This window comes from Ctenopharyngodon idella, chromosome 2 (assembly GCF_019924925.1).
Source record: "Ctenopharyngodon idella isolate HZGC_01 chromosome 2, HZGC01, whole genome shotgun sequence".
NCBI lineage: Eukaryota > Metazoa > Chordata > Actinopteri > Cypriniformes > Xenocyprididae > Ctenopharyngodon > Ctenopharyngodon idella.
Window position 1 is genome coordinate 34,501,057 of NC_067221.1, and position 17,582 is coordinate 34,518,638.

Genomic DNA, 17,582 nt, shown 5'->3' on the forward strand with positions numbered 1-17,582 from the left:
CAGTTTTGTTGATTTTATTTGCCAATTTCTATAAAAATGCTCTCTGTTGTAGTCTCACACGTGTGTGTTTGTGTGTGTGTATGTGTGTGTGTATGAGATAGAAAGTTCGTTCGACTTTGTGCTTATGGTCAAGGACCAGACCTTTATTTACATGTAAAATTTTTCAGATTTAGGCCAGTTTTGTTGATTTTATTTGCCAATTTCTACAGAAATGCCCTCTGTTGCAGTCACACACGTGTGTGTGTGTGTGTGTGCGTGTGTTTGTGTGTGTGTGTTTGTGTTTATGTGTGTGTGTGTATGAGATAGAACGTTCGTTCCACTTTGTGTTTATGGTTAAGGACCAGACCTTTATTTATATGTAAATTTTTTTTAGATTTATGCCAGTTTTGTTGATTTTATTTGCCAATTTCTATAAAAATGTCCTCTGTTGCAGTCACACACATGTGGGTGTTTGTGTGTGTGTGTGTGTGTGCGTGTGTATGAGATAGAAAGTTCGTTCCACTTTGTGTTTATGGTCTAGGACCAAACCCTTATTTAAATGTAGAACATTTCAGATTTATTCTGGATTTTTTTTTTTTTTTTTTTGACAAATGAATTGAAAAAAAAAAGTACATTTTTTAATTTTCCCATTCATTTTCAATGTGGGGTCAATCTGACCCGAGGGACTAAACCTGTGATTTTTTTTTTTTTTTCACACCTTTAGAACAACCAAAACAAGCCCAGATTTTTTGTGCATGTTTAGATAGATTATTTAGGAAAAGTTACAGAGTCTCATGCCCCTGAGATGAAGGGAACCCTTTTTAAAAATGAAGGAAACTGTTTGCGGGGTCAGCTGGACCCCAAGGACCGTACACAACAAATGAAAATTATGGATTAAAAACACAACACAAAGAAACTTTTTACCGTGTTCTCTTCTTCCGCCATGATTGTTTGTCGCTAACTCCACTCACATCCGATGTGAGACTGTTACTCCGCCCACTTCTGGCCTCAGACTGTCGGTCTGGTGCTGTCGTCCTCAGACTGTCATGACATATGGTTCTGCGGTTCTGCAGTTGGTTATTGTTGGGCCTGTAACTAAGACTGTGCAGTTTCACAAGTCTTCACTATATCTCACTGACAAAACAATATTAGCCTACATTAGGCCAGTTGTTCAAAATGTTACGCTTATAGACACTTCAGAAGTCAATCGATCACCCGTTTATTTGTGTACAACATATCCATGTTTGATATTTACAGCTGTTTGGGGATTATTTTATGGTGCCAAAATCTCTTTTTTACTTTACTGAAAGGCTTAATAGGTAGCCTAATGTCTGCTTATAATTTATTACTTTAACACTTAAAGGGTTAGTTCACCAAAAAATTAAAATTCTGTCATTTATTACTTATCCTCATGTCACTCCACACCTGTAAGACCTGCGTTCATTTAACCATTTAACCACCACTTTCAAGACATCGATAAAATAGTCCACGTGACTGCAGTGGTTCAACCTTAATTTTATGATGCGACAAGACTTCTTTTTGTGCTCAAAATCAAAACAAAAATAACGACTTTATTCAACAATTTCTTCTCTTATGTGTCATTCTACTGTGCTGTTTATGTTCAGCGCTTCCAGGTTCTACGTCAGAACGCCAGCTCATTATTGGCCGACGTTGTTCACGTGAGCAGCACGACGCATGCGTGTGATGCTGACTCAGGAGCCGGCCAATAATGAGTTGGTGTTCTGACGTAGAACCTGGAAGCACTGAACGTAAACAGCGTAGGAGAATGAGACAGAAGTGAAGATTTTTTGTGTATAAATTAATGCAGGATAATATGGATCATCGGTTTTAAACAAACTTGTGGAGTTCATGCAGTTTGAGTGCTGCAATAGGGAGGCTACCTGAGAAATCCCAAAATCATTTGTAATTAATGACATTTTTTAAAGGAAAAAAAATCTAAACATTTTTGGACCCTTAATAAAAAGTACAAATATGATAATCTTTTGCTTGTTGAAACTATGTTCAGATATTCATGTTGACCTTTCAGAGGACTGTTGGGAGATTAAGAGAAAGAGAAAACATGAAGAACATCAGGAGTCAGCAGATGCAGATGGTATGTGCTTTTTGTTTTTAGCTATAAAATGGAATCAATATTATAACAGTTAAAGTTAATTAAATGTAATTTACAGTACTATATTGCATTCTGTTTAATATTTCTTTGCTTATTTTCATGTAGTAAAAATAGAACTACAACATAGACATTAATGTTGCTGAACATTAGAGTTGTTAACTTTAAAGATATACTGTAGTTCACCCAAAAATTAACAACAAAACAACAAAAAAGAGAAAAAGTTTTAAAATTATATATATATATATATATGTGTTTATATGTGTATATATTTATTATTCTCATTTATTTTACCCTACTGTAGTTTACTTTTGTATTTCAAACATAGAAATGTAAAAAGGTCTGGCTGGACTTGTCTGGTCTGGTCCACCGATGTTCTCAATTCAGTTTGTGTTGTGAATAAATCTTTTTTTTTTTTTTCCAGAGCACATCACACAAACATCACTCTCTAATGTTAGACCCAGGAATGTTCCAGGGGTCCGTTCTTTGTACCTCGCTTAATACATCTGAGATGATTTGACAGATGCCAGATCTTTTAATCGTTATAACTGAACTCTGGTTAATTTGGTTCTTCAAACGAATTTACAGATTGGATTAAAATATCTGGATTAAGTTGTCTGAGATTACTGCGCGTTCTTGTGTTTATTTAAAAGGGCAGAAATATCGATACTCGAAACCACAATCAGCAATGCAGCGATTGGCTGGCGTCAAGACAGCAACGTAGTGACATCATATAATTAAAAAAGACACCTGACGAAAAACGTGACCAATTTCTGGACCTTTATAAGAAAACAGCCAAGCAACCAAAACGTGCATATAAAAAGTTTATAACCGATAAATGAAACGTGCACTGATTTCTTTTAACATCATTCCCAATTATTTAGGCTAGATTCACGATTTCTAGTATTTGTACAGGCTTTACATTTTTATTTCAATATTGTAATTAGACATTCATTTAATTTTACCTTTGAAGCAGATTTGTTACATGACAGCATTAAAGGATTAGTTGACTTTCATATAAAATTTTCCTGATAATTTACTCACCTCCATGTCATCCAAGATGTTCATGTCTTTCTTTCTTCAGTCGAAAAGAAATTAAGGTTTTTGATGAAAACATTCCAGGATTATTCTCCTTATAATGGACTTCAATGGACTCCAAACGGTTGAAGGTCAAAATTATAGTTTCAGTGCAGCTTCAAAGGACTTTAAACGATACCAGACGAGGAATAAGGGTCTTATCTAGTGAAATGATCGGTCATTTTTGAAAAAAAAATATAAATGTATATGCTTTACATAAAGAAATGATAGCCTTCCAAGTGCTTCCACCAAAACCGTACTTTCGTATTCTTCAAAAAGCTTACGCTGTATGTCCTACGCCTTCCCTATTCTGCTTACGGAAAAAAATTTAACTGGCGCCACGTTCGTTCCATAAGTAGAATAGGGGAGGCGTAGGACATACAGCGTAAGCTTTTTGAAGAATACGAAAGTACGGTTTTGGTGGAAGCACTTGGAAGCTGATCAATTGTTTATATAAAGCATATACATTTACTTTTTTTTTTCGAAAATGACCGATCGTTTCGCTAGATAAGACCCTTATTCCTCGTCTTATATCGTTTAAAGCCCTTTGAAGCTGCACTGAAACTATAATTTTGACCTTCAACTGTTTGGAGTCAATTGAAGTCCATTAAAGGAGAATAATCCTGGAATGTTTTCATCAAAAACCTTAATTTTTTTTCGACTGAAGAAAGAAAGACATGAACATCTTGGATGACATGGGGGTGAGTAAATTATCAGGAAAATTTTATATGAAAGTCAACTAATCCTTTAATTAAAGTTTCTTAAGGGTCAAGATAAAGTTTACCGGTATCTCCTGCGCTGCATCAAGCCACTCCCATAATAGTTGTCTGTCGCGATTCAAATTAATGCATGCACAGCAAAGACTAACTGTAGCCTACATCATGTGTGTAAGACTCCAATAAAATTATTAGCTAATTATTCCCTCACGAATAAATATCTCAACGAGTAAAACTGGCTGTCTATATTATGATAGACTGCACAGCATTATAATAGGGCCTATTTGCAAATTTATTTTTAAATCATTATTTTCCCTGGTTCACATTAGGGTACTCTTGTAAGAAAGTAGCAGTGGCTGGGACAGACTTTAAGCATCACCTCCGCTTTTAAAAAAAAAAAAGCAATCTAATCCTGTTTACATGAAATAAGCCTGCTCCCGAGCAGGTTTAAGCTTATGGACCTGTTGCTATGACAGCAAGTCCAGGATGAGCGTTGAAGAACCGAACAATCCAAAATCATGTCAAATCGTCATCATTCAAATCCAGCTAACTGAGTTAGCGACGTACAAAGAACAGACCCCAGGACTCTATAGAAACCTTAAGCATAAATCACCATTAAATTCGAATACTCGATTTTAAAAATTCTCAGTTGCATTTTACCAGTCAATTAACCCTTTCATACATAAGTTTAAAATATTCTAGCTGAGCCCCCAGTGTGAGTTTTTTAAGATGACCATTATTTTAGAACGTATCAATTTATTATTTCCATGGTGCGTCATGTTTGTCACGACACACCCCAGCCACAATAGCGACGTATGACAGATCTATCACTTTTTTTGTTTTTCCTTTTTTATTCCAAATTTTCCCAAACTTTTTAGCTATGTCATCAACTACCTGATATTCTAATTCTCAAATACATGTAAATAAATGTGTTTTGTAATTTAAGAACCCTTTATAATGATCATGTTATTTGATCTATAATGTGCGATAGGGGCTGCCATGTTAGTTTGTGCCGCAGTTCAGAGAATCGGATCTGTCAGATTTAAAACACATAAATTAATCCACTTCTCCCGAGATACATGAAAGTAAGTGGTCGATGAAGTAGGAGAAGAATAGTTAACTTTATCCTACACAATGTGTATCTGTGTACACCTCGTCAATTATATGCATGGAACGTACCCTTTTCACAGACTGTGATGACGCATTTTACCACATTGTAAATCCTGCGAAGTTTTTTATATTTTCTTTTTTTTTGCTCTGAGTTTGCATGTTTTGATGTCCACATGTTCTTGTTCAAGAAATTACTGTGGCTGTAGCATTTCTATTGTAAAGAAGTGGCCAAATATTAAAGATTAAGTAGACATTTGAATTAAATGTTTGGCCAATATTAAAGGATTAGTTCACTTCAGAATTAAAATTTCCTGATAATTTACACACCCCCATGTCATTCAAGATGTTCATATTTTTCTTTCTTCAATCGAAAAGAAATTAAGGTTTTTGAGGAAAACATTCCAGGATTTTTCTCCATATAGTGGACTTCAGTGGGGTTTACTGGGTTGAAGGTCCAAATTGCAGTTTCAATGCAACTTCAAAGTGCTCTACACAATCCCAGACGAGGAATAAGGGTCTTGTCTAGCGAAATGATTGGTCAACTTTTTTTTAAAATAAAAATTAATATACTTTTTAACCACAAATGCTCGTCTTGCACTGCTCTGCGATGCGCCGCGCATTACGTTGAAAGGTCACACGTGAAGTAGGCGGAAGTACCATGGTAGTGCGAAAAACTCAACTTCAAAATCGTCTGATATCGTTGTTTTACCTTTTTTGTAAAGGGCATTTTGCTTAATCTTTGCACGTTCGCTTTGTAGACACTGGATCAGTACTTCCGCCTATGTCACACATGATCTTTGTAACGTGATTACGTCATGCGTGTCGATCGCAGAACTAGCGCAAGACGAGCATTTGTGGTTAAAAAATGACCGATCATTTCTCTAGATAAGCACCTTATTCCTTATCTGGAATTGCGTAGAGCGATTTGAAGCTGCATTGAAACTGCAATTTGGACCGTCCACCCTGTGAACTCCACTGAAGTCCACTATATGGAGAAAGAATCCTGGAATGTTTTCCTCAAAAACCTTAATTTCTTTTCAACTGAAGAAAGAAAGACGTGAACATCTTGGATGACATGGGGGTGAGTAAATTATCAGCAAGTTTTCAGTCAGAAGTGAACTAATCCTTTAAACAAGGATTTTGATGATGCTGTAAAGTGTAACAACAGCAGTCACCAGGCAATTGGTGCCCTCTGCATGCTTTGTCATGATACATATACATAAGTTGATATTATGTACATTCAGAGCTGGGTAGTAACGGATTACATGTAATCTGGATTACGTAATCAGATTCCAAAAATCATGTACTTGTAATTAGAGTAAACCACTTTTTAAAATACTTGTAATAAGACTACAGTTACTTTTTTATGGATTACATGATTACAGATTATTTACACAATGGCAGTAAGTTGTTCACAATTAATTGATTCTCCTAATTTTTCATTTTTTTAACGTTGAAATTTTTTCATAATAAACCTGCCGCTTATATGCGTTCGTGTTTCTTCGAGTTTTTCCGGCTGTGAGGTGGAAATATAGATAAATATATATGAAATAATATAATAATAATATTAATAATATATGAAATATAGATGAAATATTTGAGGTAGCAGTGATATTTGTCTGAATTTCATGTTTTTAAATATTTGTTTTTGTAATGTTGCTGTTTTCCAAATTTACTTAATTTTAAATAAATATGTTTTAAAATCATAAGATGTGATTTTGTTTTATTCAGAGTTACTATCAGCAAACACTAACAGGTACATTAGTGTTAGTATTTTGAAGTATTAACTGTGCATACATTGCACTTGTTGGTGAATAGAATATATTTTTTGGAATATATTGTTTCTTTGTATCTGTCAAAATAGTACAAGATTATCCTACAATATATGTGACATCAAATAAGGGTTAGCAAAAAAGTAATCTAAATGTAATCCAAAAGTAGTTAATTAAGTTACCAAAAATGTGTAATCTAAGAGATTATATTACTGATCAGTAATCGGTAACTTGCAATAACTATTAACTATTACAACTATTAAGTAACTATTACAATTCATAAGTAATCTTCCCAGCTCTGTATACATTACATCATGAATTTTAACAGTGTCGTTCAATAAAACAATATAATTACTTTTAATACTTTTTTTTAAACCAACAATTATTGCCTCATTGTTATGTATTTTAAGTCATTTTAAAGGCTATTGTTCACTTCTGTGGTCTATTTTTATTACCACAAAAAATATTATTATTATTATTATTATTATTACTCGATTAATCATCAAAATAATCTAGCGTTTACTCAATTACCAAAATAATTGTTAATGACAGCCCTAATTTTCTGTACTGACGAGAATAGAGCATTGTGTTCTTAGATCACTTTCACACAGTACTACAGTCTGGCTGACAGTAAAAGTTGATAGTTATTCATTATTAGTTATGATCCACAAATACAGTGAACCAAATTAAGCAATTAAATTAAATCAGTATTAGATTGCCTTGTCTAAGATTGCTTCATACTTCACATGAACATTCTCAAGTACATCTGACATGAACTCTTAATTCTTTTCAAGTCCTCCATACCAAATCGAGGACAACTAGACCTACGTCCATCATGAAAGTAAGAAGGGCTGAAACTGAAGTAAGTGAAATGAAAGTGTGTTTTCCATAATGACACTGTGAGACACTGAGGACTTCAGGCATGTTTATTTTCAACCACTCTTATGTGTCTTTTACATAACAATTGACAGTTGGAACATGAAGTGAAAGAAAGACAATTTACTAGCAACACTGTGCTTCAAAGTTTTGAGGTTCTTTTTGCCAAACATGACATTTATAACTGTGGCCAAATTAATCCCTCCATTGTTCCAGAAGTTTGTAGGTTAGTTTTGGAGAAAACTGTTCTTTGCTGAACTCCCATTTAGACTAGATTTGTGTACTAATTACAATTCTATCAAATGGTACACCTGAATCTAATTTTTTTTTTTTTTTTTTTGGAAGCCGTCTATTTTCTCTACTGAATTTGGAAGTTTACCCAGCCAGACAGGTAGGCAAATGTTCACATTAAAAACAAGACCCCTGCTGTGATTGCAGCAGTATTTTAGATTATTTCAGAATAATAATTGACTGAGCAATTACAACAGGGTCCTCACACCATCGGTGCTCGGGCCCTAATCAATACCTATACTAAGTCTTTATAATTAGATGATTTTTAGACCAAGCGGGACAACAACTGCTGCGGAGTAGCCCAGTACCTGCGTGACTTGTAATGTACGTAAACAGAAAGATGTAGCTCCAGCTACAGTGTTCTTCCACAAGACGCATACAGTTTTGTTTATTAACCACTAGAGTGCCAAAAGCTACATAGTGTATCTTTAATAGGTGCTATTGTGTGAATTTTCTCCAGTGTGTTTTCAGCTAGTGGTATAATTTGGATTGTGAGTTATCAGTTTGGTGATCTACATAGACCAAAATGATGTTGTTTATATTTGAATCAACAAAAATCAAAATAATATATATATGCTTATGCTGTAACTGTTATATGCAATATTTCTGAAAAGCAGTAGCTATAATGCAATATTAGCCTATTTTCTGTTGATTCAATGCAATAAACTCCTATTTTTTTTCTTTAGGATTTCGGAAGTTTGTACGTCAGTACAAGTTGTCAGTCAAACAGAAGCATGACAGTGAGTGGAGCTTCCTGTCTGGTGAACAAGAGTCATTGTATGCTCTGTATACTGAACCACTGATCATTCAGAAAAATGAAGATGGCTGTTTTAAAAACACCCATGTGTACGAGTTTTTCCAGTTGGGTGGGGCAGTGACTGTCATTCTCCAAGGCGACTCTGGCAGTGGCAAATCCTTCATAGCACAAAAGATCATGTTGGACTGGGCATCTGAAATGTTTTCTGCTAGTCGTTTTGATCTAGTTTTCTATCTGAGGTGTGAAGAGCTGATGTGTATTTCTGAGGAGATTAACTTAATTGAGCTCTTGAGCTACAGCTGCAGTTTAACATCTGATCAGATCTCACAGATGTTACAGCAGTTACCAGAGAATGTGCTTTTCATCATTGATGGATTTGATGAGTTGAAACTCACACAGGTAATTTATGAAATGTCAGCACACACTCATCCACTTCAAAAAGCACCACCTGAGGTCATTCTTTGTGGCCTAATAAGGAAATACCTCATCCCTGAGTCCATACTGCTGGTTACCACCAGAACTAAGAACACTGTGAACAAGCTGCTGAAAGGAAAACAGTGTTTCACTGAGATCATGAGTTTCTCTGAGAAGAAGGTGGAGGAGTACTTCCAGAAGTTCTTTAGGAAAGAGTATGACTGTGTGAGAGCAAATGAAACCCTTTTCACTGCCTGTTCCATTCCTGTTATCTGCTGGATCATCAGTGAGATGTTCAGAGTTGGTGCAAATGTAACAAGTGGACTGGAAACCACCACCTCCATCTACATTGACTTTGTATCCACTCTACTGGAGCATCACTGCCAGGGTTTGAGCAGGTCCGTCCCGACCCTGCTGAGGAGTCTGGGTCAGCTGGCAGAGAGAGGGATGCTGGAACAGCAAGTCTTGTTTGATGAGAAAAGTATAAAAGAAACAGTTTCAGACCCTGCTGACAGTCCATTCCTGTGCAAGTTCCTCTCTAGGAGAAGAATCCATCAGGAAACGATGTTCAGTTTCATGCATCACAGCTTTCAGGAGTTCTTCACTGCTCTGTACTATGTCCTTCTGGATGAAGAAGAGTCCCAGAGGAAAGTGACAGAGCTTCTTAACACTGTAGAGAGAGGATGGGCTTTGTCCTGTTGGTCTGATAGAGACTTTTCAATGGCAGATGTAAAAATAAGACATGCAAAGCTTCTGCAGCCTGTGATTCTGTTCCTCTGTGGTCTCTGTAAGAAAGATGGGATCGCCACATTCATTGAAAAGTACAACATGGCAGTTTCTAGCAACATAGGAACCCAGCTTAAGGAGTGGCTCCATCAGTGCTCACAGAGATATCAAAATGAACACATGTTGTTCATTCTCCATTGTCTCTATGAGCTCCATGACAAGAGCTTTGTTGGGAAAGTTTTGGAAGGTTTAATTTTGATAGATCTGTCTACTTTGCCTCTGAAAATGACAGACTGTTGGGTGTTGAAGTACTGTTTACAGTGCTGTGAACACATCGAAAACCTGAAACTCCATGTAACATCTGAAAATCTGAAGATGCTTCAGCCTGAACTGTACTGCTGTGAAGAGTTATGGTGAGAGAAAGTTCAGACTCTTGCCTGTTCTTATACATTGACACATTACACATTCATTACATCACATTTGTATTTATTGCAATCACTACATTCACTACTTTTGAAGCCCTAACTGTGGTGTCAAATTTTAATACATAAACAATATCACACAAGCAAGAGTAATGTAGTAGCGAATATGATTGTAACAAGATTTAAATTTCAGGGAAGGAGGAGGGAACCGGCAAATGTTAAACATAAGCTTTAATCGTAAAATAAATAACAAAACGAAAGTAAAGTGGCACCCTGCTTGCCACAATGAGTACAGCTGTAATTCAGCCTCAAAGATAATCTAAAATTCAGTGTTACAACGGTCTTTATCATAGGATATTGATATTAATATTAATATTTATATATTAATAAAATTGGATATTAATATTTATATATTAATACAAAAATTAAATAAAATTTGATCAGTTCATCGAACAAGAAGTTTATATCAAGGAAATTTGGTCAGTTTGCCTATATTTTTTTCTCTGGCTTCTTTTGCAACTATATCTGTTGGCATAGTATCAAGCATTTCATGTAATCAAGCAACACATAAACAAAGCTGGTCTGAAACAGCCTGTGAGTAGCAGCTATTTCCTCTCCATGCTTTTCAGGCTCCACTCAAATTTTTTCTGCACCCTGCTTACTCCATGGTCACTGAGAATCTCTGTTCTGAGTCTTCCTGGACAGGCTCCTTCTACTCTGTTCAAAATCGCTCACATACTTCAGTCTGAAACACTGCAAACGCAGACAAGCACAGAATTAACAGTTGTATAATAATTAAATCTGTTACTTTTTACGTTCAAAGGTTGATGATGAATTGCATTCCAGATGATGATGTTGGTTTGATTTCATCTGCTGGCAAAGGAAAGATTCTCAATAAATTGATGTAATTATGATGTTAAATATGCATTACATTATAAAGACACATTCAGCATTGTACACATTGAAAACCAGTTATTGCCATATTCTACAACTCAATATATTTCACAAGTTTTATGTAATATCTAACTCTTCAATTACTAATTGCACTACTGCACTTATTTCCTTTATTTTAATTGGTAGTATAAAGGAGCTTGGAAACCGTGGAAGTGTATTCTGCCCAGAGATCACTCTGTCGGTCAGAGATGAAGACATCACGTAAGAAACCCAATCTTTTATATCACTTGTCACATACAAAAGTGCAGTCTCATGCTAACACTTAATTTTTAATGAACATTTGCTAAAATTTTCTTTGGCTGCTTTAGGTTGTCTTTGAGCACATCAGAGATCATAGAAACATCATTAAAGACGGAATTAACTCTAACCCGTCCAAACTCAGTGGTTTCCACCATCAACTGGGTGAAATCACAGAACGAGTCGGAATTGTACATGTTTAATCTTTTGTGAGTGGAAGCTTTATTCTTTCCATTTTCCGATGTAACTCCTTATATAGTCTATATAATGGAATTGTTGTCATTTGTCATCATGCCAAGCATTTTAAAAGGCAATTAAGTTTTTACCAAAAAAATGTATGTCTTAACATCTGAGTGTATGTTACTTACAGAAAATCGGTTAATTTATTTTTATCCTTAAAAATGAAAGCATGTAGATGTTTAAACTCTGTGTTTGAGATCCAGCATGTTACAAATACAAATTCATGTGGATTTCGGTTTTTTAGTGATCTTGAGGAAAAGGGACTTCGTCTGTTGACGTTCCTGCAATCAGTGTTTGATTTGAAGAAAGTCTGTCTGCAGGCCTCAGATCTGACTACATTTGGCCCTTTAATCCTGTCCCTTATTCAGGCCTGTCCCAGCCTGATTGAACTCAGGTAACATTTGCAGCATTTACAGTAAGTAGGTTTTATTCAGTTTTCTTACGAAAATTTGACTTAAATTCTTCCACATTTGCTGATATTAATTATCATAATAACCTTAGGTTTTCCCTAACCATTGAACACAGTGAATCAGAAGCTCTTACAGTTTCAGAATGAATGTAGTTAATTTTTAAAATCTTTTTCAGTATAAATTTTAGATATCCATTCATGGTGCAAATCATGTCCCTGAAGGAATCATTGAGGCAGATGGGTTGGACTCTGACTGTGTAAGGGTTGTTTTATCAGATATTTTTTACTCAGCATTTTTACTCAGTTCATTGTGGAGATTATTTCTATAGACAAACAGTAATCAACAGACAATTTTATTGCTTTAAAGATATTTAATCAGTTTGTGTTATGTTCATAATCTGTGTCAAATGTTATTCTCATTAGCTGGGGGGAATCAGTATTGATTCAACAAGAAGGGGAGAGATTCACAGAGGAGGAGCTGAAGGTGAATAGAGAAAAGAGTGAGTGCAGAAGTAAGCAAAATATTTACTGTTTGTTTTTTAGTATATAATCCCAGAACCTGGTGCTTTGGTGTGTGATGATTTTGGACCCGGTTGTCTATATTTGTTTGAAAACTGTAGGTGCCAGTACACACAAAAGATCATCTCATTGTAATGTCTAGTTTTGAGTTAGACATTTTTAAACACAGGATTGTGTTTTGTCTGACAGTAGGAGAGAGTTCAGATTCTGTGACTTATTCATCATTAAGAGATGAATCATCATCAGCACAATCAGTGAGTAGCAGCTATGTCTTTCTTTGACAGGACATTAATTAATTTAATTTTTTTCCACATATAATTTGACACTTTAACACTATTCTATACCTGTCTTGCAAACACTGGTATTTTATTTCAGGAAATGCATGTCTACTTCTAAAGTGAATTACAATGTATTATAACAATTACATTTCTGTGTGATCAATTACTGTGAAATTGTAGATAGTTCAGAAGCTGAACGTGAGAGAGCTGCTTCACACTGTAGAGAGAGGATGGGCTTTGTCCTGATGGTCTGATAGAGACTTTTCAATGGCAGATGTAAAAATAAGACATGCAAAGAGTCTGCAGCCTGTGATTCTGTTCCTCTGCGGTTTCTGAAAGAAAGGCAGGATCGGCACATTCATTGAAAAGTACAACATGGCAGTTTCTAGCAACATAGGAACCCAGCTTAAGGAGTGGCTCCATCAGTGCTCACAGAGATATCAAAATGAACACATGCTGGTTATTCTCCATTGTCAGTTCGGAAGCTATAAAACATTCTACTAATAACAGTGATACAGTATTCAAATGCATTTAATGTTTATGGACCCACGATGCTTCATGGTTTTCTTGACAATATTTTGTAATCACATACATAACCCTTATTGAGGTTCCAGTGTCTGATTATTAAAAATCCCAGTATTCAGAATGTTTGCAGAAATGTAACATTTAATCTTTTAAATAATAATAATTTGGAGGATAAACTATTCCCTTAATTCCTTTCTTTACTTCAGTCCTCAGAAGATGCAGAAGTGTTTACACCTGAACTACTTCAGGGAGATGATGAGAAACACAAGAAAACATATAGGTATTCAACCTTTTTTTTTTTTTTTTTTTGAACAATCAGAATCATAAAGAGCTTTATTGCCAAGTGTGCTTGCACACACAAGGAATTTACCTTGGTAAGCTTCCAGCACACACATATAAATATAACAAGACACATAATAACATTTAAGAATAAAAAATCTGTAAGTATAAAGACACAGATAGGTTTAGTCAGAATAAACATTTACAGAAAAGGAACATATTTACAGCATTGTGAATAATATTATGAATAATTAGGAATAAATGAATTTACGAAGATATTGCACTAAACATTGGAGTATTGCACTTGGAAGGCATTTTAACTGTTCAAGAGGGAAATAGCCTGTGAGAAGATACTGTTCCTGTGCCTAGGGGCCTGTTTACACCTGGTCACTTCATGCGTTTTCTCTGATCGAATAGCTATCCGATCGTGAAAAGACCAGGTCTAAATGCCCTCCGAAACTCATTTGAGATGGATTTAAATCCGATCGCTCTAACCACTTCAGGAGGTGGTCTGGGACGCATTCCAGTCAAAACTGAACAGGTCTAAATGCATCTGGTTGTTGAAACCACATATGTAAATTTAACTCCTCCCAAAAATACTAAAAAATAAACACATGAGAGCGTGTTATAGGCTAAATAACATGTTATAGCTAGATATGACAGCGCCACTGCAGCACGCATCGCCGCATTAGAGTAGCTGAGCATCTCTTCAGCAAGACAACGTGCAAACTGCCACAAATCAAACTGAAAGTAAGTCTCAGGCGCTCAAAACACAATAATCTTCATTAAAAGTAATGAGACTAAATGATCTTACCAGTGCTGTTGCCGTGCTCTCTCCTATTGTGTCTTTGATTTATAAATTAGCTGATGATCAATAAAATACAGCTCATATTTGTTGCTTTCGGTGACGTGAACTCCATGAAATCTGCATATAGCGTGGGAATTGAAGATCGGATCTAAATCCGTTTTGCGGAGACACATTTATGTGGCCATGTGTAAATGCAATCGTTTTTATAAATCAGATAGCTATCCGATCAGAGAAAACGCATGAAGTGACCAGGTGTAAACAGACCCTAGATATTCTAGTGCCAAGTGATCTGAGGCGCCATCTGGACGGCAACAGTTCAAACAGTTTGTGGCCAGGGTGAGTGGAGTCTGTGATGATTTTACCTGCCCCCTTCTCACTCTGGAAGAGTACAGATCCTGGAGGGTGGGTAGGGGGGCACCGATAATCCTCTCAGCAGTCCGGACTGTGCGTTGTTGTCTTCTTATGTCTGATTTGGCGGCTGAACCAAACCAGACACTTATAGATGAACACAGGACAGACTCAATGATGGCTGAGTAGAAATGTGTCAGCAGCTACTGTGGCAGGTTGAACTTCCTCAGCTGGTGAAGGAAGTACAGTCTCTGCTGGGCCTTTTCACATTGAAGTCAATGTGATTGTCCCACTTCAGGTCCTGAGAGATGGTGGTGCCCAGAAACCTAAATGACTCCACTGCTGCCACAGTGCTGCTCATGATGGTGAGGGGCGTTTCTCCTGAAGTCCACTATCATCTCCACTGTTTTGAGCTTGTTCAGCTCTAGGTTGTTGTGATTGCACCAGACAGCCAGCTCTTTAACCTCCTGTCTGAAAGCAGACTCATTACCATCCTGGATGAGGCTGATGACTGTGGTGTCATCTGCAAACTTCAGAAGCTTGACTGAGGGGTCTTTAGAGGTGCAGCCATTTGTGTACAGCGAGAAGAGCAGTGGGGGAGAGGACGCAACTCTGAGGAGCACCAGTGCTGATAGTGAGAGTCCTGGATGCGAGTTTCCCCAGTCTCACTAGCTGCTGCCTATCTGTCAGAAAGCTGGTGATCCACTGACAGATGGAGGTGGGCACAGAGAGCTGGTTGAGTTTGGATTATAGAAGGTCAGGCATGATGGTATTGAAGGCTGAACTGAAGTCCACAAATAAGATCCTTGCATAAATCCCAGGTCTGTTGAGATGTTGCAGGATGTGATGCAGTCCCATGTTGACTGCATCATCAACAGTCCTGTTTGCTCTGTAGGCAAACTGAAGAGGATCCAGCAAGGGACCAATGATATCTTTCTGGTAGGCCAACACCAGTCTTTCAAACGACTTCATGACCACAGACATGAGAGCAACAGGTCTGTAGTTATTAAGTCCAGTGATTTTGGATTTTTTGGGGACCGGAATGATAGTGGAGTGTATGAAACAGCAGGGAACTTCACATTGCTCCAGTGATCTGTTGAAGATCTGCGTGAAGATTGGGGCCAGTTGGTCAGCGCAGGCTTTTAAACAGGCAGGTGAAACGCCATCTGGGCCTGAAGCTTTCCTAGTCTTCAGTTTTTTGAAAACCTGGCTCACGTCCTCCACACAAGATAATGTGTGATAAATTTCTAAGGTTAAAATTAGGGATGGCTCCATACCAATTTTTTTTATGTCCAATACAGATTTATCAAATGTTTATTGTCTTACTATTTACTATGCTGTCTACGAAGTCCTGTATGTGTTCCTTGATGGAACGATCCCCCTGTGAGAGGAGGATGATTTATATTGCCAAGAGATCCATTCAAAGGTTCAGTTTGTCTGTCACAAAAGGTTGCAACAAGGATGAAAAAGAGCAGGATCTATGCGCAGCAGTTATTTTATTAAGTAGAAACTAAAAGTAACGAAACACTCAGGATACTCAAAAATAGCTAAACACGAACAGAACAACCATTATACATGGACTAGAACTGGACAAAGACTAATAAAGCAAGCTTAATATACTAACCCAAAACCAATCAAAGAAAGAGAAACAGGTATGCCAACTTATTTAAACAATGAGTAACCAAGGAAACAAACGCATACAAAGGAAACAGAACAGGAAAAACTAAAAAAACAACTCAAAGTCCAACAGAAACACAGACCAAATGTGACATTATGAATTAATAATGTGAATATGTCCTGTCTTCCAGGTTTGTGTGTCCACATGCTGGTCAGTTTCAGTGCAGTCTGACCAACCTTGTGTTTGTGATGGAGGGTGAAGGAGAGGTGCTCTATAAAACTGTCTCATGGGATCCTCGTCTGTTAGATGGTTTGGGTCAGATGCAGCCTGCAGGACCCTTGTACAACATTGACTGTTTTCATGGTTCAGTCTCAAGACTGCACCTTCAACACTGTGAAATATTCACTGGTATGTTCATTTCTACATCCAAAAATATGATGGATGCATACAATGATCATTCTCGCAGTTTTGTGATGGTATAAATAATCATCTTTGTTGGGAAACCCTTTTATATGAAATAATATTATATAATAATCTATCATTCTTATGTGTTTTACAGAGGAAAACAAGGATGGTTTGGCTGTAGCACATTTAACTGGCGGTAATATAGCAATAATGCAGCCTCTCCAAGTGACTGAAACTCATGTGATGATTGACATCAGAGATCTCTCCATCTTTGGGCTCATAAAAAGGATGATCTTTCCTCCTTCCCCTGTTGCTGCCCAAGTGCTTGTCTTTCTGCGTCCGATAACTTTCAGACAAAGAGAAAACATACTGGATGTCCATTTGCTCCCGTGGAATGTTCCACTGTCAGAGGTATTTTTGTTTTCAATTGAAAGCAAATGTTTACATACTATTCATAAAAACTTTTTATAAAAATGGGTCATGATATTTGAGTGGGTTTGTATGAACACTAACTCTGATCCATATCAAATAGAAATATAGTTTCCCTAATGAGGGACATACATTACTTCGATACATTGCTTTTGAACTGATAGAAAATAAATACTTGTGATGACTATGGTGATACCGAGTTTTACACTTTCGCGATCCTGTCATTATAGCCAACAAAGTGTACATGCAAATTAGAGATTCGCTG

At 36.6% G+C, this 17,582-nt stretch overlaps 3 protein-coding genes across 10 annotated transcripts in view; 2 read left to right on the forward strand and 1 right to left on the reverse strand.

Annotated features, from left to right (window-relative positions):
• The window catches only part of LOC127495712 (NACHT, LRR and PYD domains-containing protein 1 homolog), a 158,867-nt gene that overhangs the window by 123,135 nt on the left and 18,150 nt on the right, over nt 1–17,582 (forward strand). The window lies entirely within an intron of this gene.
• The window catches only part of kirrel1b (kirre like nephrin family adhesion molecule 1b), a 102,893-nt gene that overhangs the window by 13,048 nt on the left and 72,263 nt on the right, over nt 1–17,582 (reverse strand). The gene's annotated exons all lie outside the window — the stretch shown is intronic.
• LOC127495874 (NACHT, LRR and PYD domains-containing protein 1 homolog) overlaps nt 1–17,582 on the forward strand; it is a 31,893-nt gene that overhangs the window by 1,987 nt on the left and 12,324 nt on the right. For 3 of the 8 annotated variants that reach the window (XM_051863314.1, XM_051863304.1, XM_051863286.1), the window contains exons 2-15: nt 2,027–2,092; nt 7,577–7,644; nt 8,004–8,049; nt 8,636–10,259; nt 11,092–11,172; nt 11,349–11,423; nt 11,531–11,668; nt 11,944–12,093; nt 12,285–12,365; nt 12,532–12,620; nt 12,817–12,881; nt 13,637–13,710; nt 16,674–16,891; nt 17,043–17,299. In XM_051863314.1, coding sequence (XP_051719274.1) covers nt 2,027–2,092; nt 7,577–7,644; nt 8,004–8,049; nt 8,636–10,259; nt 11,092–11,172; nt 11,349–11,423; nt 11,531–11,668; nt 11,944–12,093; nt 12,285–12,365; nt 12,532–12,620; nt 12,817–12,881; nt 13,637–13,710; nt 16,674–16,891; nt 17,043–17,299 — 3,032 coding nt within the window. Of the gene's footprint in view, nt 1–2,026; nt 2,093–7,576; nt 7,645–8,003; nt 8,050–8,635; nt 10,260–11,091; nt 11,173–11,348; nt 11,424–11,530; nt 11,669–11,943; nt 12,115–12,284; nt 12,366–12,531; nt 12,621–12,816; nt 12,882–13,636; nt 13,711–16,673; nt 16,892–17,042; nt 17,300–17,582 lie in introns of those variants that run through there. The other 5 variants (XM_051863295.1, XM_051863330.1, XM_051863339.1 and 2 more) reach the window with 5 other exon arrangements.